The sequence below is a fragment of the Thalassophryne amazonica genome, chromosome 12 (genome assembly GCF_902500255.1).
Source record: "Thalassophryne amazonica chromosome 12, fThaAma1.1, whole genome shotgun sequence".
Taxonomy (NCBI): Eukaryota; Metazoa; Chordata; class Actinopteri; order Batrachoidiformes; family Batrachoididae; genus Thalassophryne; species Thalassophryne amazonica.
In genome coordinates, this window is record NC_047114.1 from 41,982,000 (window position 1) to 42,008,620 (window position 26,621).

General features: G+C 43.8%; 1 protein-coding gene across 1 annotated transcript in view; it reads left to right on the forward strand.

The window, feature by feature from the left end:
* LOC117521220 (MAGUK p55 subfamily member 7-like) overlaps positions 1-26,621 on the forward strand; it is a 94,317-nt gene that overhangs the window by 30,872 nt on the left and 36,824 nt on the right. The window contains exon 11 of the mRNA XM_034182561.1: positions 15,461-15,505. Within this exon, the coding sequence (XP_034038452.1) occupies positions 15,461-15,505 (45 nt within the window). The remainder of the gene's footprint in view (positions 1-15,460; positions 15,506-26,621) is intronic.

The window sequence follows — 26,621 nt, forward strand, 5'->3', positions numbered from 1 at the left end:
AAACCGGATGAATCCGCAGTGAGGCCGGAAGCTGGAGCCTCACTGCGGCGGGATTGATGACCTTGAGAATCTTGTAAGGACCAATGTATCGCTCCTGCAGTTTCGGGGAGTCCACTTGAAGGGGAATGTCCTTGGTGGACAACCATACCTCCTGCCCAGGACGATACGTGGGAGCCGGGGCCCGCCGCCGGTCTGCATGGTTCTTCGCCCTCGTCCGGGCCCTCAACAAAGCAGAACGGGCGGCACGCCACACCCGACGGCACTTCCGTAGGTGGGCCTGGACCGAGGGCACACCGACCTCCCCCTCAACCACCGGAAACAAGGGGGGTTGATACCCCAAGCACACCTCGAAGGGGGAGAGGCCGGTGGCGGACGACACTTGGCTGTTGTGGGCGTACTCGATCCAGGCCAGGTGGGTACTCCAGGCCGTCGGGTGCGCGGCTGTCACACAGCGTAGGGTCTGCTCCATCTCCTGGTTGGCCCGTTCTGCTTGTCCGTTGGTCTGGGGGTGATACCCGGACGAGAGACTGACCGTGGCCCCCAGTTCCCGGCAAAAGCTCCTCCAAACATGCGAGGAGAACTGGGGACCGTGATCGGAGATGATGTCTGATGGTATCCCATGCAGACGGACGACGTGGAGGACTAGGAGGTCCGCTGTCTCCTGGGCCATTGGTAGCTTCGGGAGGGCCACGAAGTGGGCCGCCTTGGAGAATCGGTCCACTATCGTGAGGACGACGGTGTTTCCCTGGGACGGCGGGAGACCCGTGACGAAATCCAGGCTGATGTGAGACCAGGGGCGATGAGGCACGGGCAGCGGCTGTAGCAATCCCGGTGTCTTGCGGTGGTCCGCCTTGCCCCTGGCGCAGGTGGTACAGGCCTGGATGTAACCCCAAACGTCGGCCTCCAGGGACGCCCACCAGAAGCGCTGCCGGATGACTGCCACGGTTCTTCGCACCCCAGGATGACAGGAGAGCTTAGAACCGTGACAGAAGTCCAAAACTGCAGCCCTGGCTTCTGGTGGGACGTAAAGTTTGTTCTTCGGTCCGGTTCCGGGGTCCGGGTCTTGTGTCAGGGCCTCCCGGACGGTCTTCTCCACGTCCCAGGTGAGAGCGGCCACGATAGCGGACTCCGGGATGATGGGTTCCGGGGGATCCGACGGCTCCGTTTTGACCTCATCTTCATGTACCCGGGACAAGGCATCCGATCTTTGGTTTTTGGTCCCGGGACGGTAGGTGATCCGGAAGTCAAAACGGCCGAAGAACAGTGACCAGCGGGCTTGCCTGGGGTTCAGCCGCTTGGCGGTCCTGATATACTCCAGGTTCCGGTGGTCAGTGAAGACCGTGAATGGCACGGACGTTCCCTCCAACAGATGTCTCCACTCCTCAAGAGCCTCTTTCACCGCAAGGAGCTCTCGATTGCCGACGTCATAGTTCCGTTCGGCTGGGGTCAACCTGCGGGAAAAATAGGCACACGGGTGAAGGACCTTATCGGTCTTCCCGCTCTGGGATAGCACGGCTCCTATCCCTGAGTCCGAGGCGTCCACTTCAACCACTAACTGGCGATTAGGATCGGGCTGCACCAGAACAGGTGCAGACGAGAAGCGCCGTTTCAACTCCTTGAATGCGACATCGCACCGATCCGACCAGGTGAAGGGGACTTTTGGTGAGGTCAGGGCTGTCAGGGGGCTAACTACCTGACTGTAGCCCTTAATGAACCTCCTGTAGAAATTAGCAAAGCCTAGGAACTGTTGCAATTTCCTACGGCTTGTGGGTTGGGGCCAGTCTCTCACCGCCGCAACCTTGGCCGGATCAGGAGCGACGGAGTTGGAGGAGATGATGAACCCCAGGAAGGACAAAGAAGTGCGGTGGAACTCACACTTCTCGCCCTTCACAAACAGCCGGTTCTCCAACAACCGCTGCAGGACCTGACGTACATGCCTGACATGAGTCTCAGGATCCGGAGAAAAGATGAGTATATCGTCTAGATATACAAAGACGAACCGGTGCAGGAAGTCCCGCAAGACATCGTTAACCAAGGCTTGGAACGTCGCGGGGGCGTTTGTGAGGCCGAACGGCATGACCAGGTACTCAAAGTGACCTAAGGGGGTGTTAAATGCCGTTTTCCACTCGTCTCCCTTCCGGATCCGAACCAGATGATACGCATTTCTAAGATCAAGCTTGGTAAAAATTTTGGCTCCATGCAGGGGTGTGAACACCGAATCCAACAGGGGCAACGGGTATCGGTTGCGAACCGTGATTTCGTTCAGCCCCCTATAATCAATGCATGGACGAAGTCCGCCGTCTTTTTTACCCACAAAAAAGAAACCTGCGCCCATCGGGGAGGTGGAATTCCGGATCAACCCGGCAGCTAACGAGTCCCGGATGTAGGTCTCCATTGATTCACGCTCAGGCTGTGAGAGGTTGTACAGCCTACTGGATGGGAACCCACTGCCCGGAACCAAATCAATGGCACAATCGTACGGACGGTGGGGGGGAAGCGTGAGAGCCAGATCTTTGCTGAACACGTCGACAAGGTCGTGGTACTCCACCGGCACCGTCCCCAGATTGGGCGGGACTCTGACCTCCTCCTTAGCTTGGGAGCCGGGAGGAACCGAGGAACCTAGACACACCCGATGGCAGGTCTCGCTCCACTGAACCACTACCCCGGACGGCCAATCAATCCGGGGATTGTGCTTCAACATCCAGGGAAAACCTAAAACCACACGGGAAGTGGCCTGAGTCACAAAAAACTCGATCACCTCCCGGTGGTTTCCTGACACCACCAGCGTTACAGGTGGTGTCTTATGCGTGATCGGAGGGAGTAGGGAGCCATCTAGTGCCCGAACCTGTACAGGCGAGGTAAGCGCCACCAGAGGGAGCCCTATCTCCCTGGCCCATCTGCTATCCAACAGATTCCCCTCAGAGCCCGTGTCCACCAGTGCTGGGGCCTTCAGGGTTGAGTCCTCATAAAGGATCGTAACTGGGAGTCGTGTGGCGATGTGGGTGTGTCCCACGTGAATGTCTCGGCCCACCCCTAGCCCAGTTTCTAGGGGCGGGCGTTGGAGTTTAACCGCTCGGGGCAGTCTCTCATATGGTGCTCTATTGCACCACAAACAAAACAAGCTCCATGGGCTCGTCTCCTCTGTGCATCTGGTGCCCTAAATGTTGCCCTACTCGTGTCCATAGCTTCGTCAGTAGGAGGAGCTGTGGCCCCACGGAGCGCAGGGGCCGTGGAGCGTGGGGAAGGCCGAGCGCGGTCGGAACCGGAAGGGAGAGTGACGGCGCGTACCCGGCCACGCCCTTCGTCTCGTTCCCGCCGACGTTCTTCTAACCGGTTGTCTAATCGTATGACGAGATCGATGAGCCCATCTAAGTCCCGCGGTTCGTCCTTAGCCACCAGGTGCTCCTTAAGAACCAAAGACAGTCCGTTTACAAAGGCGGCGCGGAGGGCAGTGCTATTCCAGCCGGATCTCGCAGCCGCAATGCGGAAGTCGACTGCATAGGCAGCTGCGCTCCGGCGCCCCTGTCTCATTGACAGTAGCACGGTTGAAGCGGTCTCGCCTCTATTAGGGTGATCGAACACGGTTCTGAGCTCCCTTACAAACCCATCGTATGTCAGAAGGAGCCGTGAAGTCTGCTCCCAGAGCGCTGTAGCCCAAGCGTGTGCCTCACCTTGAAGCAGGTTTATAACATAAGCTACTTTACTAGCATCGGTCGCGTACATAACGGGACGCTGTGCGAAGACGAGCGAACACTGCATCAGAAAATCCACGCACGTCTCCACACAGCCTCCGTACGGCTCTGGGGGGCTTATGTATGCTTCCGGGGAAGGTGGGAGAGGTCGTTGAACAACCAGTGGAACGTCAACGCTACGCACAGGGTCTGCGGGAGGGAGAGCCGCAGCGGCGCCCGGAGGGCGCGCTTCCACCTGCGCGGCGAGAGCCTCCACCCTGCGGTTCAGGAGGACGTTCTGCTCGGTCATCAAATCTAACCGAGTCGTGAAAGCGGTGAGGATCCGCTGCAACTCACCGATTACCCCTCCCGCGGACACCTGCGCGTCCTGTTCTTCCATTGGCCGTTCAACAGCCGGTTGACGCCCCTCGGGATCCATGACGCTGGCCGAGATATCCTGTTGTGAAAGTGTAGGAACACGGACCCACAACAGGGGGCGACAATGAACGGACAATGGAGGAATCAAATATACTGTTTTTACTGTTGTGAAAAAAAGGGCACAACAAATACAACTGATAACAATAGAGAGATTAAGTCTAATTCAAAGGTGTCGTGTGGGCAGGCTCGACGATAGGAGACGTCTGTCCAAGTCGAACCGGAACCAACCCGATCTCCGCCGCCACCGGACCCCGGGGATACTGGAGCCACCAAGTCCCGAATTCCCAGGTGGCCACTGCCTCCGCTCGCCGGATCCGGTACTGCTGGCAGGAAACAGAAACAGTCAGGTGTGGGTGCGGCTGCACCCAGCAAAATGGAGGGTGGAGAGTCCACCTCCACCTCTCGTCAGGAAAATACTGGTGAGTGCAGGAGTGTGAGTACTTATCCAAGAAGTCCAATACAATCTCCCGCTGTATTACTCACTATCTGCTATCCAACACACAAGCAACAAGGTATTATCGTCAAGAATACAATCGGCTGAGTACGTTACCTCTTAGGTATGGCGATATCTCGGCAAATGAGGTGGAGATGCCGTCCTGCTGATATACCTCCGTCTTGATTGGGATCAGCTGTCTCTAGTGATGGATGACAGCTGTCGTCCTGGCTGCTCCTGTGAGGCGGCAGCGCCCTCTGGTGCCTGGAGCCCGCACTCCAGGCAGGGCGCCCTCTAGTGGTGGTGGGCCAGCAGTACCTCCTCTTCAGCGGCCCACACAACATGAACAGCTACAAACATTTCTAAAATTTAAAATCAGTTGAGCACCAACCTGTTAAATGTTTCTTAGTAGATGTGTAGTTCTACCCTCTGCAAACAGAGAAGAGCTGCTTCTAGAAGAAACCGCTCTGTCCTCTGCAGTCAAAGGAGAACTGGTCACACACACACACACACACACACACACACACACACACACACACACACACACACACACACACACACACACACACACACACACACACACACACACACACACACACACACACACACAAAAATTTCTTTTAAACCCATACTGATACGCGGGCAATATCACCCAAGTCATCCAGAGTCATACATTTTTAACTTATGGTTCAAATTTTAACCAAACTAATTTCGGACAAGTTATTTAAAATAATGTCATGTCTGAAGTTTTATAAAGTGAAAATATCATATATGTGTTTTAGTTTTAAAGTAATGCGCTAATTTTTAAGGTTTTAGTGTGGACATGCTGTGCCAAGTGCATTATGGGTAGGATAGGGTAATCTCAGTACGTTCACGACAGGAGAAATGCATTTCAGACATGCTGATCAGGCTCCACGGACAACAGCATTAAACTCTAGTGCCTAAAACATTCGTGAATATATTCTCTGGGTTAATAGACGTTATTGTGTTTACGTTTATTAAATTCCACGCATCTTAAATGTAGCAGACATGGATTATCTGGAATTTTGTTTTGGCAAGTTTTCACGGCCTCTACTGCCATCTACTGGCCAGTAGTGTTCATGGCAGTATTGGCCCTGAAGCTGGGCAGACACTGACACTGTATGATATTTTCAATCACTGTACTCGGTTCCAGCTCAGACTGTACGACAGAACCGCACGGTGTAAAAGTTCTGAGCGCACGATTTATGTTCTCACACACATTGTACATTCAAAAACCACACGTCGGACTCGTGTTTCCAGAAGCAAAACGTAAACAGAAGCTTTTTTTCAAATTTAATTTACATTTCTTATTTTTCACAAAAACTCTTGATGGGAGACATCAAAGTTTAAAAAAAAAATTACAAAACAGGTCTGCGGTGTTTGCACAGGCACAGTGCGAGAAGTTGGACACTTGTAGCACTTCAGCAGTGGGATACCCTCATGACAGCCGACTAGAATATCAAGCAGGTTTGATTTTCATCTGACCATATGATCGCCAATTAGGGGGTGGTCTTGAGATGTTAAACGCAGCTCGTTACTCCATGTATACTAAACGATGCAGGACGCGCGATTAACCTGAAACTCGGTGCGATCCAAAAAATTCTCGCACAAATGAAAAATCTGCTGAAAAAGGGCCAAAACTTGCACAGTTTAAACCCAGCTTAAGTACTGAATGTCTGGCACCAGTAGATCATGGCAGTGTTCTATTTATTTTTGACACTGATTATATCAGACATCTGATTACAGCTTGGCTTTTTTTTTTTTTTTGAAAATGCCTTTTTTTACAAATAAAAAATGGAATATTTTACAAAAGCACATTTATCTGTAAACACCAACACATGACACACCTCACATTAACGTATTGGTTTACATAATGAATGAGTCAACCAATCAGTATTAGCGGACGCACATTTTACCCAGAATCCTTTGCGATCTGTCTGTGTTTGTTACAGAAATTCAGAATTAGTGCATTATTCAACATTAAAAGGTATATGTTATATTTTAACTTTGTACAAATGACAGAATTGACATTAATGGAGTTATTCTATCTGTATTCATTTTATTTATACACCAAAGTATAACTCAACACTGCTTTATTTTCCAAGACCTCCGCCTGACAGCTCGAGGTGGGCGATACCGGGAGTTTTGGTATTGATCCGATACGATAAGTAAATACAGGCCCAGTATCGCCGATATCAATACTGATACCAATACCAATACTTTTTCATATTTAAGCTTCATAGATGCAAAGGATCCAAAAGACCTAGGATAGAATTTTGCCAATGTGACAACAGAATACTTTATTATCACAATCAACATTTTTGTTTAAAAAAAATCACTCAACACAACTTAAAACAAAATCTCCTGAGGTAGAGGGCTGACAAACCACAATACAAGGGTGTTGTGTGACACAGCGCAGTGCTGCTCTTACAGACAGAGAGTAGACTTTGATGAATCTGCGTGCGCAGCAGTCAGTGCATGTGGGAGAGGAAAAAGCTTGAGTATCAATCTTTTTACACGAGGATCATTCGGTATCAATACCAGCGTTGGTATCGATATTATCGATATTAGGATCGATCCGCCCACCTCTACTGATGGCAGCATTATGATTGAGTAGAGAGTTGAACTTCGTGGCTCCTCTCAGCTAGCTTCTGTGCTGGAAGCCATGTACTAAACAAGAACTTCCAGCAGGGGGCAGGATGTTCAAAGACAGAAGTATTGACTCATTGTTTGGGTCTGTTGTCGCTTTTGATGCTACCAGAAGAGATTGTGGTGTTAAACACAAAATCAGCTTGTTAGTAGTTGCAAGTGTACCGGAGACAATAATGGAATTTATCAGTTATCTGTAACTTCCGATACATTTTTGGGTGGTTTATCGGTTTAGTTTTATAAAAGATAACTTTTCAGTTATCTGATTATCTGTTATCGAAGTAAATGTTTTGGTTATCTGTGCCCACCACTGCACTTAAATCATTTAAGGTTCTACAGTGTCTTTTAATATTTTGAGGTCAAGGCCTATTAACTCCTCATTAGTGATCGTGACTGATTAAAATTGATAGTTTCTCTTTGCCAGTGTAAAAAAGGTGTGTTTGACAACACTCATTGGACTGGCTAATAAGCAGAAAAATCAGAAAGTCCAAGGAACTCAGTGAAGATCTAAGAAGGGGAATTGTCGATTTGCACAAGTTGGGAAGGCCTTTTGGAGCCATTTCTAAACAAGTGCAGATTCCAAGATCATCTGTTCAAACAATTGTACCTAAGTACAAGTTAGTTGGATGTGTCACCACTTTTCCAGCGTCTGGAAGAAACCGTCACCCTCATTTGAGAGGAAATTGGTTAGGATGTTCAGGATCACCCCAAGAACCCTAGGCTGTCATGAGCTGGAAACTGTTGGAACACCAGCGTCACTGTCCAGAGTGAAGTGAGTTTTACATCGCAATGGACTGAGACGGTGCTAACCAAGAAAGAAGTCTCCGCTCCAAAATCAACACCTTCAAGCTAGAGTCCAGGGATGGGCAATGAGGGCCAAGACAGTGCAGGTTTGCCTTGAAACCAGTCACCTTAGCAGGTGGGTTTGCTGATGAGCTTCTCCTTTGAACATAAACATCTGATCATTAATGAAATCACCTGCTGAGACAGCTGAACATCAGTGAAATCACCTGCTGAAGTCATTGGTAGAAAGTCCACCGGATCCTGGTTTTAATTCTGTTTTTAACCAGTTGTCACCTCAGTTGTTTTCCACACCTCTAGCAGATGAGTGGCTGATGAGTGACAGACTATTGAAACCTTGATCAGTAGTTGCCAGATTCTTCCATGGTCCTAGAGCCATGCCAGCTTCTCCCTGATGACAGATGATCCAGGACATTCTGTGAGACTCCTCAAGCCTAAGACTTCCAAGAGTCTTACCAGACGCTTCCATGATCTAGACTGTACAGTAGGGCCAAGCCTGACTCCTCTCTGTGACCTTTACCACGTCTTTCTGTTGCTTTCAAGCACCCAAGATGTTGTAACTTTCCGTAGCTAAGCTCAAGGTAACCTGGCCAACACTCTAATTCCCGTATTAGAGTGAACTGTCTTTACTGGTGTTCCAGATGCTTCCTGCGCAGTTCCCACGCTGCCCTGGTTCCTGGCAACCTGCACAGCAACACCACTTTGGAACTCTATGGCTCTCTGCTCAGAGCGTGACTCTGAGCAGATCCTTCCCGTTCTCACTCGTTCCTGTCTGTGACTGTGCAAAGATAAAGAACTGTTCCAAGAGCACTTGACTGGATACAGTTTATGAACTGTGTACAATTCCTGAACAGTAAACCTTATTTCCTAAGAAGAGAACATTATTTCCAGACATCTGAAAAATCCTGTGTTAAGCCTTCTGTGAACTGGTGAATTCACTCACCAGTTGTGGCTTTATTCCTCTAGTTCCTGGTCTCGGAGGCGAGCGTTCCACCTGGTCCTGGTCCCTGAACCCCTGTTATCAGTTTTCCTTCAACACTGGCTCGGGATACTGTAGCTCCCTATTTTCACTGGCAGGAGGCAGGTCATCTCTCCATTCTGCAGGCACCCCCAGCGCAGCATTGTTATTTTTATTCTTATAAATAAATATATTTTCCTTTGTAATCTTTCACATGTCCTGCTCCCAAGCATTTGGGTCCATTGCCTGATTCTGTCCGGTTCCGCCCGGACCTCTAATCATAACAAAACCTGCAGTGCCTTGGCCCTTCATGGTACATGACTGCCCACCTCTGAGCTAGACTGAAATTTGTAGCTGCCCACACGGACAAGTAAAATGCCTTCTAGAGAAAAGTTTAATGGTCAGACGAGACAAAGACTGAGCCTTTTGGCCACATTAACAAGAGGTAGCTTTGGAGGAGTAAAGGTGAGGCTTTCAAGTTTCAAGTTCAAGTGTATTCGGTTCAAGGAAAGAACTTTGCAACACAAAATAAAAGTAAACTAAACTAAACTGATTTGCACAGTCTTAAATGTAATCATATCATGAAGTTTTAATATTTTAGATTTAATAAACAGTGATTTAGTGTGATCTCGATAACCTACACTGTGAATTGTTCTTAATGCTCTTTTTTGAAGAATGAATAATGACTGCTATGTTTTATAATTATTGCCCCATACTTCAGCACAGTAAGTCAAGTAGGCAGCAACCAATGAACAATACAGAGTATGAAGTGCTTTGCAATCAAGAACATGCTTTACCTTATTTAATACTGCAATACTTTTTGACACTTTCTTTAGAATATGCTGAATATGAGCTTTCCAATTTATTCTTTCATCGATAATAACACCTAAGAACTTATTTTCTTTGACACGCTCTGTGATTACCCCTTGTATATTTAACTGAATTTGTATGTCTTTAATGTAATTCCCAAATAACATTATTTTAGTTTTAGAAAAACGTAGTGATAATTTCTTAATAACAAACCATCTCTTTAACTTTATCATTCCAATATGTAAATCTGACAATAATTGCTGCAGATTTACAATGATGTACAGAATAAATAATTTTGGTCCAACACAGAACCCTGAGGAAGCCCACAAACCATGTCCAGATACGAAGAGCAGCAATCCCCGAGTTTAACAAACTGTTTCCAGTTTTGTAAGTCCTTTTTATTCCAGTTCAAAGCTACCCCTCTGATCCCATACAGTTCCATCTTTTGAAAACACATGTTGTGATCTATTGTTTTAAAAGCCTTTTTTGGGTCAATAAATAAACCTATTACTATTTCAATTTTGTCCACATGACTACTGATCTCTTCTACTGAATTGAGCAGAGGACCTACCTGCTCTAAAACCATATTGACTTTCGACCAGCAAGTTATGTTGTTCAATAACTTTATTCAATCTGCTATTGTAAAGCTTTTCCAATATCTTAGAAAATTGTGACAATAGAGACATAGGCCTGTAATATGTAAAAAGATGTTTACTACCAGATTTAAATAAAGGTATCACTTTTGCCACTTTCATACTGTTTGGAACAATTCCAGTTTGAAATGATTTATTAAAAATATATGCTAATGGTTTTGCAATTTCAGTAATTATTTGCTTTACTAAGGACATATGTACCTCATTATGATCCATTGACTTTTTACTTTTACAAGTACTAATTACCATAATAATTTCCCTTTCATCTACTGGACCAAAAAACATTGTGTGTGGATTTCTATCAAGTAATTGATGATTTTCCCATGGGCTGTGTGGAATTTCAGCTGCCAGAGCTGGCCCAACATTAGCAAAGAATTTATTGAAACTATCCACTACTTGGCTCATGTCATATTCATCTTTGTTCTTATACGTAAAATATGCTGGATAGTTATTTGATTTGGATTTATTTGTTATAATACTATTCAGTATTTTCCATGTTTCCTTTATGTTGTTTTTACTGTCATTTAGTATTTTTCCAAAGTATGATTTTTTTTTTTTTTTTACAATTCCGCATGATAACTGTTAATTTATTTTTATAGTCCTTATATTTAATCTCTGCCTCTCTTTATTTAGTTTTAATGAATTCTCTGTATAGCATTCAAACCCAAGAACACTGTGCCAACTGTCAAGCTTGATGGTGGTAGCATCATGCTCTGAGGATGTTTTGCTGTTAGTGGTACTGGTGCATTGTGCAAAATGGACGGAATAATGAAGGAGGACTACCTTCAGATTCTTCATCATCAGCTCAAATCAGCAGCTAGACAGTTGGAACTTGGCCTCAATTTGGTGTTCCAACAGGAAAATGATCCCTAACACACATCAAAACTGGTTGTGGGTTGGATAATAGCATTAAACTTCTGGCATGACCTTCCAAAAGCCCCAAACCTCAACCATATTAACAATTTGTGGGCTGTGGTTGAAAGCCAGATCCGTGCCAGGAAATCAACCAATTTAAATAAACTCTACCAATTCTGCCAAGAAGAGTGGTGAAATATCTGGCCAGAATTATGCCAGAAGCTTGTTGATGGCTACCAAAAGCATCTGGTCAAGGTTCAGCTTGGTGAGGGACGTTTAAAAAGAAAAAAAATTCTGGCGGTGTATGTACTTGTTTGCGCCTGTATGTATACTTTTGACCATGTGTGGATTAGAGAAGATCCAAAATAAATTCAAACTAGTGCACCCAATTCTTGTTTTTTAAAGTCATTTTTGATGTATGCTGTACCATCTTTCCACCCTGGAAAAAAGAACAGTTCAAAGACATTATTAAAACCCTAAAATTACCATGACATTCATGTTCATGATGAGTGTGTGTCAACTTTTGACCACAACTGTATGTCCTACCAGTATCGTCTATCTCAGGTATGGGGGGGTGTTTAATCCACCGGTCGTTTTCTTGCAGCTGTGAGTACAGGACGGTTCTTTGCACATTCATCCTCTTGGCTTCTGCTTCCTTGGTGTGTCTCTTCAGGCTTATTGCCAGAGCTGAAACTATGTATTTCGCCATTTCTTGTCATACTTCCTTTTGAGCCAGGACCTGTCCTAATCTTTGAAATATTGTGGAGGTGAAATGGTACAATTCTTGTCCCCTCCCTAATGAGCACAACAAAGGACAAAGGCTGACTGAAAATTACACAAAGATTCCAAACTGTATCACTGTGTTTAATCACACCACAGCCTGAAGATGACTACTTAAGTGACTGAATACAACCCTTTGCACTCTGCAGAGTACTTAGTATGTGCTCAGACTACATTCCATCATTAGCAAAATTAAACTGGACACTCTCCAAATGCACTTTCACTATGTTCTTTAGACCATGCACCATAATTCGCCCTATTGAGATATCCCATAATCCCTTGTGCACCAGAGTCACTGCAGTCAAAACAGCATAGAGAATCTACATGATGACAATTGCAAATGAACATTATCCAACCAAAATGTAATTTTTTTTTTATGCTTTTCATTGTGTTAATACAAAACTGCAGCAATGAGACCCTGAAAACGTCCTAAAACAAATATTCCAAATAATCCATGTCTGCTACATTTAACCTGCATGGAATATAATAAATGCAAAACATATTTCAGACATTATATATGCATTACTCTGGAACAAACAGGACAAACAGTGTTGTAAAGGACAATAAGCAGGGTGTTAAAGAACAAACTTCACTTTCCCGCAGAACGGCATGAACAGGAAGCGGTTGCAGCTCACAGCAATTACGATTGAAAATAACGGAGAAACAACCTGAGCTTCTCGTATGTTTACATAAAACAAACACAGTAACAATGTCTAAAAATCCAGATAATGTATTCACAAGAGTTTTAGGCACAATATACAAAGAGTTTTATGTTGTGACGTTAATGCTGTTGTCCATGTGCAGTGGTTAAAATGCAGCCTGACAGATCGTCTCATTGCATTTCTCAGTGTTACTAACATCTCGCAGAGTGGCAAACTTTCTGAAGTTTTATGAAATTTTACGGGATTTGAAACCTCAGTAGGGCGAATGGTAACACTGGGCCATCTAATATATAAAGCTGACGGGTATCTCAGCTAGTACCTTAACTAAAGTGACATGAAATGTGCAATGACATGGTCAATTCATCTCTTTTACCTATACATAGAACGGGGAGCTCAGCTTGTATGTTTTATAATAAACTAGCTGAGTTACCTAATCTACACAGGGGTAACAGAGAAGAATTTTAGCCCTTTGTGTATTTCATGTCACTTTAGCTAAAGTGTAGTTAGTTGCATTGTGTTGTGTGTATCTAATCATTAATTTTCTTAGAGCAATTTGTGACATTCATGAGACTGAAGTTTATGATGATAAATAGGTGATAGCATGTCATATCACTGCAATGCTGTGGGATATATGTTCTTAGTGTCTCTACAGATGTTTCCCCAGCTCCATGACATTTCATCCATTTAGCACTTGGGGTTTTACGACCTAACATCTCTCGCTTCTTGGGAGGCACATCAACAGTTTACCAGTATGCATACCGTATACAGCAGGTATATTTTATGTCGAAAAACACATGCTTTAACTCACTCATGGTGTGCACTAGCTCGTTCGGATTGTAATTATTGAATAATGAATAATGACTGCTATGTGGTTTTATAATTATTGCCCCATACTTCAGCACAGTAAGTCAAGTAGGCAGCAACCAATGAACAATACAGAGTATGAAGTGCTTTGCAATCAAGAACATGCTTTACCTTATTTAGTACTGCAATACTTTTTGACACTTTCTTTTGAATATGCTGAATATGAGCTTTCCAATTTATTCTTTCGATAATAAAACCTAAGAACTTATTTTCTTTGACACGCTCTATGATTACCCCTTGTATATTTAACTGAATTTGTATGTCTTTAATGTAATTCCCAAATAACATTATTTTAGTTTTAGACAAATTTAGTGATAATTTCTTAATAACAAACCAGCTCTTTAACTTTATCATTCCAATATGTAAATCTGACAATAATTGTTCCAATTTTTTTCCTGAACTAAACAGGTTTGTATCATTTGGAAACAGAACTGCCTTAAACAGATCTGAAACTTTACATAAATCATTAATGTACAGAATAAATAATTTTGGTCCCAACACAAAACCCTGAGGAAATCCACAAACCATGTCCAGATACGAAGAGCAGCAATGTAATAATTAAAGTGCACCATAGCCAGCTGCTACTACGTAGTAAGTAGTGTGTGATGCTTGCTACCTGACTCGAGTACCACGTGAACTGCGAAAATAAGGCCTCCAGTGAGCAGGTCGTGATCTAATATATAAGGCTGACCGTGTGTGTGTGTGTTCACGCACATACGCTTTCAGCCTAAGGGCTGCAGTCACCTCCCCCTTGGTGCCCCCAGTCACTATAGCAAGTTTGGTGTCGATTTCTTAATTACTGTGGCTGCGAACACACTTGCACATGGTCAGCTTTATATATTACACAAGGGCTTTCTCTTTGTGACTACAAAAACAGGCAAAACAAAAACTGAACACCTGAACATTTACAGACCATTGTATATCTTGAACTACAAGAGTTTTTTTTAACATGACAGCTATCCGAATGCATGTGTTCAAGAGACTTTAGATTTATATGAATTTGCAGATGCGTAGTCAGCAGGTTTTCGTTGTGTCACGGATGTTTTGTTTGAATATCACCAAGGAAGCTGACAAGTTTGCACATGAACACAGCAAACTTTATTTCTGGTCTGAAACAACCAACGGGTCTCGTCTTCCACCTAATTCTATGCTGGGCTGTCCATAGCTACATCCTTATATAGTGGCGCTTAGCCTCAGGTATTGCACTTATAGAACCTTCCAGATACCACAGTTTCATCAAGATAAATGGATTTGATTTTGAAAACATACCAATTAAGAAAAATGCTCCAATCTTACCTTGCAAAATAAATGCTTAAAAACACCCTAATCCCAATCAGAACCAGAATTGAATGACTTTTTCCTCTTGATGATGCCAATCATTCCTCTGAGTTTTGACTGTTGGTTTATTTAACTGCAGGATTACTCAAAATATTGCAGTTAATCGCCACAAATCTCTATGCAATGATCAGTCTGGTGAAGAGGAAGAAATTATTCCATTCTGGTTTTGATTAGGATCTGGATGTAGATTATGGATGTTTTAAAAAAAATTCTTGCACAAGGTAAAATTGTGTCATTTTATCATAATTTTTTTTTTTATCCATTTCTTACAAAATGAATACATGAAATAACATCATTGATGGCAGCAGTAATGAAACTGGTGTTTATAATGATTTTCACATTGACAAAAATGTGATGTATTTTTTTTTAAAACAAATATGCTTTCTATTGAAAATGATTTATAACTTGACAGTATTTTCAAATAAAATATATGCCTGAACATAGGTTTGCACAAATGTCAAGGTACATTTGGAGTTTGAGACTATGGTTTCCTGTCCCTTTAATCTTCTGTCTTTATGTTTTTCTAGTCACAGAGGATGCAGACTATGGCGCTATAACAGGGATCCACATTGGTGAGTTGTTTGATGAGTTTCACCCAAATCCCACCAACACTAGAGAGCATACATCAGTCAGCTATAATGTCTTGACCATTGACAGCTGAAGTCAGTAACACTGATTATCTTGTTACAATGGCATCTGTCAGTGGGTGAGATGTACTAAGCAGCATGTTGACATTTTGTTCTCAACATTGACAAGTGACAAGTGACAAAGTTTTTTATTCGGCACACAAAATATTCAAATAGAAAAAAATGAACAATTCCACAAACAAACACAGACAAAACTAGTGAGTCCGAAAGGGTGTGGGCTGAAGCAAAGCTTATTAGCGCCCACCCCTGCTAGTACAAGTCCAACAATTCTAATCAGTCATATTTACATAAATATAAATTCACTACTACATGTCGACACAGACATACACATCAATATACTATTCACTTATAATTATATTTATATAGTACCAGATCACAAGAAAGTCGAATCAAGGCACTTTACGCCAGTAAGGACTAACCTTACCAACCCCCAGAGCAAGCACTAGGCAACTGTGGTGAGGAAAAACTCCCTATAAGGAAGAAACCTCAAGCAGACCAGGCTCTTGGGGGTGACCCTCTGCTTGGGCTGTGCCATATATACCTATATACATACATATACACAGTCACTTATATACATATACACCTACCCATATCTATATATCTACATACGCATATACATACCCACACATTCAAATATACAATAAGTCCCATTTATAAATTGAACATTCCATATAAATCAAATTATATTAGCTTCTTTATGATACTTAGACATGATGTTCTTTTTGAGTAGTTTCTTAAATCTTACTAAGGTACTACTCATTCTAACCTCTGTTGAACATTTGTTCCATTTCCTCACCCCAACCACAGACACACAAAAACCCTTCACATTTGTTCTTACTGGTGGTTTCATAAAAATTGCACAACCTCTTAAACTATATCTGGATTCCCTCAATCGGAACAGACTCTGGACATGTCTCGGTAAGGCTTGGTTTTTCGCTCGAAATAAAGTTTGAATTGTAATGTAATCGACCAAATCAATGAATTTTAATAAATTTAAAGACACAAATAGAGAATGAGTTGGTTCACGATATTGTTTATTGCAGATGATTCGTATGGCTCGTTTTTGCAAAAGGAATATTGGATTGGTATTTGATTTGTAAGTGTTTCCCCATGACTCAACACAATATGTCATATATGGTACCAACAGAGAATGATATAAAGTAAGTAACCCTTCTTGCGGCAGTAGGTCTTTGGCTTTCACATAATTTATATGTGGTTTCCAGCTAAGTTTATTATCAATTATAACACCTAAAAATTTATTCTCTGTTACTAACTCAATTTCCTTATTGTTTATAGTTAATTTTTTACATTTGGGTGCCTGTTTATTTCCAAATATAATACATTTAGTTTTCCCAAGGTTGAGTGACAACTTATTAGCGTCAAACCAAACCTTAAATTTTTCCAGTTCTTTCTCCACTATGTCCAGAAGCTGTTCAAGATTTTCACCGCTACAGAACACAGTTGTATCATCCGCAAAAAGGACACATCTCAGTGAACTCGACACCCAACTTATATCATTTATATAGATTATAAACAACAAAGGACCCAGCACTGAGCCCTGCGGCACCCCACATGTGACATCCCTGAGTTCAGAATTTGCATTATTGAATTGAACATACTGAAATCTGCCTTGTAAATAACTAGCTATCCATTCATATGCCAGACCTCTGATTCCATATTTCTGCAGTTTACTTAATAGTATTCCATGGTTAATTGTGTCAAACGCTTTCTGTAAATAAAAAAAAAAACACCTATTGTGTATTGTTTATTGTCAATTGCTACGTTGGAAGTAGGAAAAATGGGGATGCATTAAGATTTGAATGTCTTTGACAAGGCCCAAAATGTGATGGCAAGAATACTTGGTCAGGGCATCTCCAAAACTGAACCTTTTTTGGGATGTTCCCAGTTTTTAGTGGTCAGTACTTTCTAAAAATGGACCAAAGAAGGAAAACCGGTAAACAGATGGCAGGATCATGGGTGGTCAAGGCTCACTGATGCACTTAGAGAGAGAAGACTGGCCCATGTGGTCCAAGCGAACAGAAGGATCTGCAAGTAATGTTTCAGTACTGGATACCACAGCACACCTTCAGGAGTCTAATGGAGTCCATACCTCAGTGGATCGGGGCTGTTTGGGTAGCAAAAGAGGACCTACATAATATTAGGCAGGTAGTTACAATGTTATGGCTGATTGTGTATGTACCAGCAAAACCAGTACTAAAGAAACATTTGTCTTCATCACAAAATGACACAACCAGCAATGCAAGAAGAGAAAAAAATGTAAGAAGACGAGAGCTCAGTTATATTTACAGTCCAGTTTGTAGAGTGCGATGATGTCGTTTTGTGGTTTTGATCTTTTGGAAGGAAAGGACAAGAACAGCCAATGCGGTTTTAGCATTCCCATTTATCCCATCTGTCTTGATGTCATGGACTGGATGTGATGTGCGCTTATGGAGTACAGCGTGTTTATACAGGGGTGTGCACTTACGGCTGATTGTGAAAAGGCTCTTGTGTCTCTTTGAGGCAAGGTGTAATTACAGATGTTAAGAATCATGTGCATTTAATAACACATACTTCATTTTATGTGAAGCCAGGTTCCACCTAAAGACACAGTGCAGACTGCACTTTTTTCTCAGCCAGAGATTGTACATCTGGTTTGTTGATACTGCACAACACGGAAAAGGGCCACACTGGAACATTAAGGATACACATAAAGTTGAACAGGGGAAAATGGGTTGGATTATTTCCTTTTCACACTCAGAAAAATCCACATTACCCTGAAAATAAGAATCAAGCTTCAAATCACTCATGTATCAGCATCTTCAAGGTCATGCTGCTCTGCTTGACCTACTTATACCTATCTAATAAAGGGCAAGGTGTCATTAAACAGTAAGGCACTATTGTGTATGTTTAATAATAAAGGTTCTATTTGCATCTTGAAAATTTGACTGTATTTTCATTTAAAAACATCATTAATATACTTGTGTTATAGTGCGATTGTGCCATCATAACATACTGTATGTAATACGAGCAAAGCGATGTGCAGCGGTGCAAAGCTCACTGCAGGGGGTTATGGTTTAATGTTTCCCCTTACTTTGACCCACCTTCTGCTCCAGTTGTTTTATTAGTTATTTATCAGTGTTTATTCTCTGTTCTATTTTGCTTTGTCACTTTGTTTCTTTGTTACTTTTCATTCTTTAGCCATTGTCCAGTTCCTTTCTAGTTCTGCCAGACTGTGTTTTCATTGTTTATCATTCAGTTGTCATCTGTTAATTTTTGCTGTTCTCATTTCTGTTTTCTGTTGTTCTTTAATATCAGATTTTGCTTTCAGTTTATTATGTAGTCTCTGCTTGTTGATTTTGTCATCCAGTTTTCTTTTTACATTCTTTAGTCATTTGTCAGTACCAGTTTAGTTTTGCCTTTGTGTTTACATTCTTATTTTTCCCTGATCAGTTTGTCATGTTCTTGCCCGGTCCATCTATTCTGTCTTCTGTTTAGCCTGATTCATAGTTCCCTGTTTGACTCCATGCCCTGCACCTGCCATTATGTCTTCATCCCTCTCACATCTTTGTTTGTATTGTCACATCACTTAACCAGCTCAGTGCCCTCCTCCCACACTTTGATCCAGTCTACTTTGTGTTTTCATTTACTCCCGCTCTTGCACCAGCTCATGTCTTTGTCTATTACATCACTCCACTTTGCATACTCCCTTCTTCACTATCTTGCCCCATCCATACTCTTTGATCACCAGCCACATCCCCTTTCTAGAGTCTTCTCCTCATGTGCACCTTGTTAATACTTGCCTATTTAATCTCCTCCCAGGCACACCTTTGCCAGTTTGTTGTTGCTTGTAGCACACATTTCAGCCTTTTTGTAGTCAGTCCTGATTTGTCTTGCCGTGTACCAGTATTTTGCTCCGTGTTTCTCGACTGCACCTTTTGCCTCAGCCCTGATGTCACTGCTTGTGCCTCCGACCCCTGCCTGGATATGACTGCGTCTTTGCCTTACCCTGTCTGTACCTCTGTTCTGCTGCCCGACAACCTGTGTATTGAACCTCAGCCTGGAATAAACACGACAACTACTTTTACTCCAAAGCCTGGTCTGGGAGTTTGTATTGTGGGTCCACAGGTGCCAAAGTTATGCTGGTGAGTAAATGACCGTATTTTATGCCAGATATGAGGTCCAAGTTGTTAAAAGCAGCATTTCTCCTTTAATTTAGGTTGTCTTATATATGTGTGTGTCTCCAGTGATTTTTAAATGAGCAGGCAGTTGTTGATTAAATAACCTCTTAATTTTGCTGTCTGAGTGACACACCAGTGGCAACTTTCGATAAATAAATCGAGTTATCTTCCTTAAATTCAAACTGAAAGCAAATCTCCATATCTTGATATAAATGAATTAAAATATAGAATCCAGCATCCTGATGAAGTGGTGTAGAGGGGTATTTTCTTAAAAAGAACACCTGATAGTTCAGCAACAATTTGCCAGAAAGTACATCTGAGATGCAAGCCTATATAGATTTGATGTTTTGGTGAATGAAACTTTTGTATTTCTTCATAATTGATGTAAATAAAATCCAAGACATATTCAGTGACTTGGGAATGTTCATGTTTCCATCCCCTGACTTGCCTGAAGAAAACTGCCAATAAAACTGATTATTATTTACAGGTATTATCAAGTTTTAGAGATTTGTTTTCAAGAGTTTGAGGAAGATAATTTTAGAAATTTTTATTCTTTTTTTTTTTTTTTTGTATTTCTTGTATTTGAAATGGCATAAACAAATTAAAATATGTGAAATACCAATTTCGAGGAATGTCACCTCGCTAGGGGGGAAAGAGCCTGAGCTTGTGCGGGAGGTTGAGAGATACCGACTAGAGATAGTCGGGCTCACCTCCATGCACAGCTTGGGCTCTGGTACCCAACTCCTGGAGAGGGGCTGGACGCTTCATTTTTCTGGCGTCGCCCACGGGGAGAGGCGGAGAGCTGGGGTCGCATTGCTTATTGCTCCTCAGCTCAGTCGCCAAGTGTTGGAGTTCACTCCGGTGAACGAGAGGGTCGCGTCCCTACGCCTTTGGGTTGGGGACAGGTCTTTCACCGTTGTCTCGGCCTACGGGCCGAGCGACAGTGCAGAGTACCCGACTTTCCTGGAGTCCCTGGGAGGGGTACTAGATAGCGCTCCGACTGGGGACTCCGTTGTTCTCCTGGGGGATTTCAACGCCCACGTGGGCGGCGACAGTGAGACCTGGAGGGGGGTGATCGGGAAGTACGGCCTCCCCGATCTGAACCCGAGTGGTGTTCAGTTGTTGGACTTCTGTGCTAGTCACAGTTTGTCCATCATGAACACCATGTTCGAGCACAAGGGTGTCCATAAGTGCACGTGGCAACAGGACACCCTGAGCCGGAGGTCGATGATCGACTTTGTAGTCGTATCATCTGACCTTCGGCCATGTGTCTCGGACACTTGGGTGAAGAGAGGGGCAGAGCTGTCGACTGATCACCACCTGGTGGTGAGTTGGATCCGCTGGGAGGGTAGGAAGCCGGTAAGACCTGGCAGGCCCAAACGTATCGTGAGGGTCTGCTGGGAATGACTGGCAGAACCCTCTGTCAGCGAGGTCTTCAACTCCCACCTCCGGGAGAGCTTCTCCCAGATCCCGGGGGAGGTTGGAGACATGGAGTCCGAGTGAATCATGTTCTCCACCTCCATTGTCGATGCAGCTGCTCGTAGCTGTGGTCGCAAGGTCTCTGGTGCCTGTTGTGGTGGCAATCCCCGAACCCGGTGGTGGACACCGGAAGTAAGGGATGTCATCAAGCTGAAGAAGGAGTCCTACTTATCTTTGTTGCTAGGTGGGACCCCAGAGGCAGCTGACAGGTACTGGCAGGCCAAGTGTGCTGCAGCCCGTGTGGTCACAGAGGCAAAAACTCGGGTCTGGGAGGAGTTCGGGGAGGCTATGGAGGAGGACTATCGGTCGGCCTCTAAGAGATTCTGGCAAACCGTCCGACACCTCAGGAGGTGGAAGCAGCTCTCCACCAGCACTGTTTACGGTGCGGGTGGGGAGTTGTTGACCCTGACCCCTGGAATGTTGTCGGGCGGTGGAAGGAGTACTTCGAGGATCTCCTCAATCCCATCGTCACGTCTTCCGAAGAGGAAGCAGAGACTGGGGACTCGGAGGTGGACTCATCCATTACCCAGGCCGAAGTCACCGAGGTGGTTAGAAAGCTCCTTGGTGGCAAGGCTCCTGGGGTGGATGAAATCCGTCTTGAGTACCTTAAGTCTCTGGATGTTGTGGGGCTGTCTTGGCTGACACGCCTCTGCAATATCGCGTGGCGATCGGGGACAGTGCCTCTGGATTGGCAGACCGGGGTAGTGGTCCCTCTGTTTAAGAAGGGGGACCGGAGGGTCTGTTCCAACTATAGGGGGATCACACTCCTCAGCCTCCCCAGTAAGGTCTATTCCAGAGTACTGGAGAGGAGAATTCGACCGATGGTCGAACCTCGGATTCAGGAGGAGCAGTGTGGTTTTCGTCCTGGTCGCGGCACACTGGACCAGCTCTACATGCTCCATCGGGTGCTCGAGGGTTCATGGGAGTTTGCCCAACCAGTCCACATGTGTTTTGTGGATCTGGAGAAGGCATTCGACCGTGTCCCTCGGCGCACCCTGTGGGGAGTGCTGCGGGAGTACGGGGTCCGGGGTCCTTTGCTAAGGGCTATCCGGTTCCTGTACGACCGCAGCAGGAGCTTGGTTTGCATTGCCGGTAGTAAGTCAAACCTGTTTCCAGTGCACATTGGCCTCCACCAGGGCTGCCCTTTGTCACCGGTTCTGTTCATTATTTTTATGGACAGAATTTCTAGGCGCAGCCAGGGTGTAGAGGGGGTCTGGTTTGGGAACCACAGAATCTCGTCTCTGCTGTTTGCGGACGATGTGGTTCTGTTGGCTTCGTCAAATCAGGACCTTCAGCATGCACTGGGGCGGTTTGCAGCCGAGTGTGAAGCGTCCAGGATGAAAATCAGCACCTCCAAATCCGAGGCCATGGTTCTTAACCGGAAAAAGGTGCTTTTCCCTCTTCAGGTCAGTGGAGTGTCCTTGCCTCAAGTGGAGGAGTTTAAGTATCTCGGGGTCTTGTTCACGAGTGAGGGACGGATGGAGCGTGAGATCGATAGACGGATCGGTGCAGCGTCTGCAGTGATGCGGTCGCTGTATCGGACCGTCGTGGTGAAGAGAGAGCTGAGTAGGGGGGCAAAGCTCTCGATTTACCGATCGATCTACGTTCCGATCCTCACCTATGGTCATGAGATTTGGCTCATGACTGAAAGAACGAGATCGCGAGTACAAGCGGCCGAGATGAGTTTCCTCCGCAGGGTGGGTGGGCGCTCCCTTAGAGATAGGGTGAGGAGCTCGGTCACTCGGGAGGAGCTCGGAGTCGAGCCGCTGCTCCTCCATGTCAAAAGGAGTCAGTTGAGGTGGCTTGGGCATCTTTTGCGGATGCCCCCTGGACGCCTCACTGGAGAGGTGTTCTGGGCATGTCCCACTGGGAGAAGGCCCCGGGGAAGACCCAGGACACGCTGGAGGGACTACATCTCTTGGCTGGCTTGGGAACGCCTTGGGGTTCCCCCGGAGGAGGTGTGTGTGGATCGGGAGGTCTGGGCGGTTTTGCTTGAGCTGCTGCCCCCACGACCAGACTCCGGATAAAGCGGAAGAAAATGGATGGATGGATGAAATACCAATGTTCCAATACTTTTGGGGGGCACTGTATCCTAACCTTATGATGAGTGCAAAATGACTGTGGTATTATTACGGTTTTGTTTAAGAATGTTTAATTTTCACTGTTGCTGCACTTTGTGTGAAATCATAGTCATATCGTATATCATACTGATATGACAATACTGAGCTATGGTCATTTGGCCATATTTTACAACCACAATTCCAATGAAGTTGAGACATTGTGTGGAATGTAAATAAAAACAGAATACGTTTTGCAAATCCTCTTCAAGCTATATTCAATTGAATACACCACAAAGACAAGATATTTAATATTCAAACTGATAGACTTTTTTGATTTTGTGCAAATATTTGCTCATTTTGAAAGGGATGCCTGCAACACATTTCAAAAAAGCTGGGACAGTGGCAACAAAAGACTGGGAAAGTTGATGAATGCTCAAAGAACACATGTTTGGAACATTCCACAGGTGAACAGGTTAATTGGAAACAGGTGAGTGTCATGACTGGGTATAAAAGGAGCATCCTCAAAAGGCTCAGCCATTCACAAGCAAAGATGGGGCTAGGATCACCACTTTGTGAACAACTACATGAAAAAAATAGTCCAACAGTTTAAGAACAATGTTTCTCAACGTTCAATTGCAAGTAATTTAGGAATTCCATCATCTACAGCCAATAATATAATCAGAAGATTCAGAGAATCTGGAGTACTTTCTACATGTATGCGGCAAAGCCAAAAACCAACATTGAATACCTGTGACCTTCGATCCCTCAGGTGGAACTGCAGTAAAAACCAACATCATTGTGTAAAGGATCATACCGCGTGGATTCAGGAACACTCAGAAAACCATTGTCAGTTAACACAGTTCGACGCTACAAGTGCAAGTTAAAACTTCATCAACAACATCCATAAACACCGCCGCCTTCTCTGGACCCAAGCTCATTTGAAATGGACAGACGCAAAGTGGAAAAGTGTGCTGTGGTCTGATGAGTCCACATTTCAGATTGTTTTTGGAAATCATGGATGTCGTGTCCTCCGGACAAAAGAGGAAAAAGACCATCCAGATTGTTACCAGCGCAAAGTTCAAAAGCCAGCATCTGTGATGGTATGAGGTGTGTTAGTGCTCATGGTATGGGCAACTTACACATCTGTGATGGCACCATCAATGCTGAAAGGTACATCCAGGTTTTGGAGCAACACATACTGCCATCCAAGCAACGTCTTTTTCATGGATGTTCCTGCTTATTTCAGCAACACAATGGCAAGCCACATTCTGCACATGTTACAACAGCGTGGCTTCATAGTAAAAGAGTGCAGGTACTAGACTGGCCTGCCTGCAGTCCAGACCTGTTGCCCTTTGAAAATGTGTGATGCATTATGAAGCGCAAAATACAACAACGGAGACTCCGGACTGTTGAACAATTGAAGTCATGCATCAAGCAAGAATGGAAAAGAATTCCACCTACAAAGCTTCAACAATTAGTGTCCTCAGTTTGAAAATGCTTATTGAGTGTTGTTAGAAGGAAAGGTGATGTAACACAGTGGTAAACATAGCACCATCCCAGCTTTTTGAAACATGTTGCAGGCATCCATTTCAAAATGAGCAAATATTTATACAAAAACAATAAAGTCTATCAGTTTGAACATTAAATATCTTGTCTTTGTGGTGTATTCAGTTGAATATAGGTTGAAGAGGATTTGCATTTATTTACTTTTTACTTTTTTATTTACTTTTTACAACAACGTCCCAACTTCATTGGAATTGGAACATTTTTAAACTTTACTCACTTTACCAAAAAAAGTTAGCGGGCTGAAAGTTAGCTGAACTAAATTTTTATGGGAAGCTAATTGGTCCGCTGATGGTTTTCAAAGTTAGCTGAAAAGTTAATATGCTAATAAAAAAGTTAGCTTTGCTAATTCGCGGTTAGTGGAACTGTGCATACTATAAGTGACTGCATAGGCAGAGAACAACAGGATGTACTTCCCAGTATTTATTTTTTTAAATTATCTGTTAAATTAAAATGGCATAATTTTAAGAAGATGTAGTATATGCATGAATTAATGTTCTGGACTAAACTATATGGGTCATGTTGAGTTTGTCGCCACCCTTTGCACTGAAGGTTAAGGGTCATATTTTATCATCTTGAGAAGCAGGAATGTGTCTAGTCCAGCTCATGATGTGTCCCATATGTCACTGACCTCTTTGTCTTATCTGTCCTGTCATACTTAATTACGCTGTCAGTGAGGCAGAAATATGCTGTAGCATTTCCAAATAAATGGACTCAGGCTGAAAGCTTTTCATAGCTGGATGCTTTTCCACTGGAAGAATGGTTAATAGCTTAAATCAAAATGATTTAAAACACACAATGACAACATCTTTCCTCTTCATTTTATCCCCCTCTAGTATTTGATACAGTGTATAACATTAGTTTATCATTTCTGTGTGAAATCAGCCATTTGATCCTTTGTCAAGAGCCTGTAAACAAATGTTTGAAATCCCTTGTCACACAGAATTATACTTCAGAATAAAACAGGACAGGAACAGATTGTAAAATTACAGTGATGTTCAAGAAAACCTGGCAGTATCACTTAGCGGTTACCATGATGAAGGAGAGCCTGGCAGGTCAAACCGCAGTGGTATGGCGAACGCTGGCTGTTAGACGTGCTACAAGCCACCCCCCCCCCCACACACACACACACTCTATTCTGGGATTCTTACGTTGCCATCTGTTGAATTTTGTTCCACCCAAAGATGTGTGTTGAATCAAGATAATTTTTAAGGCACTTTTGGATGTAGTGGTGATGATTTTTTCGTCTTTTGTGTCCCGCTGTTCATTTGTACTGAAATGTTTGTTCCAACACTGTATTGATACAGTTGTATGTAAAGGTTTGGGCACCGCTGATGATTTCCATGATTTTCCTTTATAAATCTTTGGTTGTTTGGATCAGCAATTTCAGTTAAATCTCTCATATACTGTAGCAGACAAACAGTGATATTTGAGAAGTGAAATAAAGTTTATAGGATTTACAGAAACTGTGCAATAATTCTTTAAACAATTAGGCAGGTGCATAAATTTGGCCACCCCAACAGAATTAATACATCAATATTTAGTAGATCCTCCTTTTGCAGAAATAACAGCCTCTAAATGCTTCCTAAAGCTTCCACAATGAGAGTCTGGATTCTGGTTGAAGATATTTTGGACCATTCTTCTTTACAAAACATCTCAGGTTTGTTGGTTTCCGAGCATGGACAGCCAGCTTAAAATCACACCACAGATTTTCAGTAATATTCAGGTCTGGGGACTGAGATGGCCATTCCAGAATGTTGT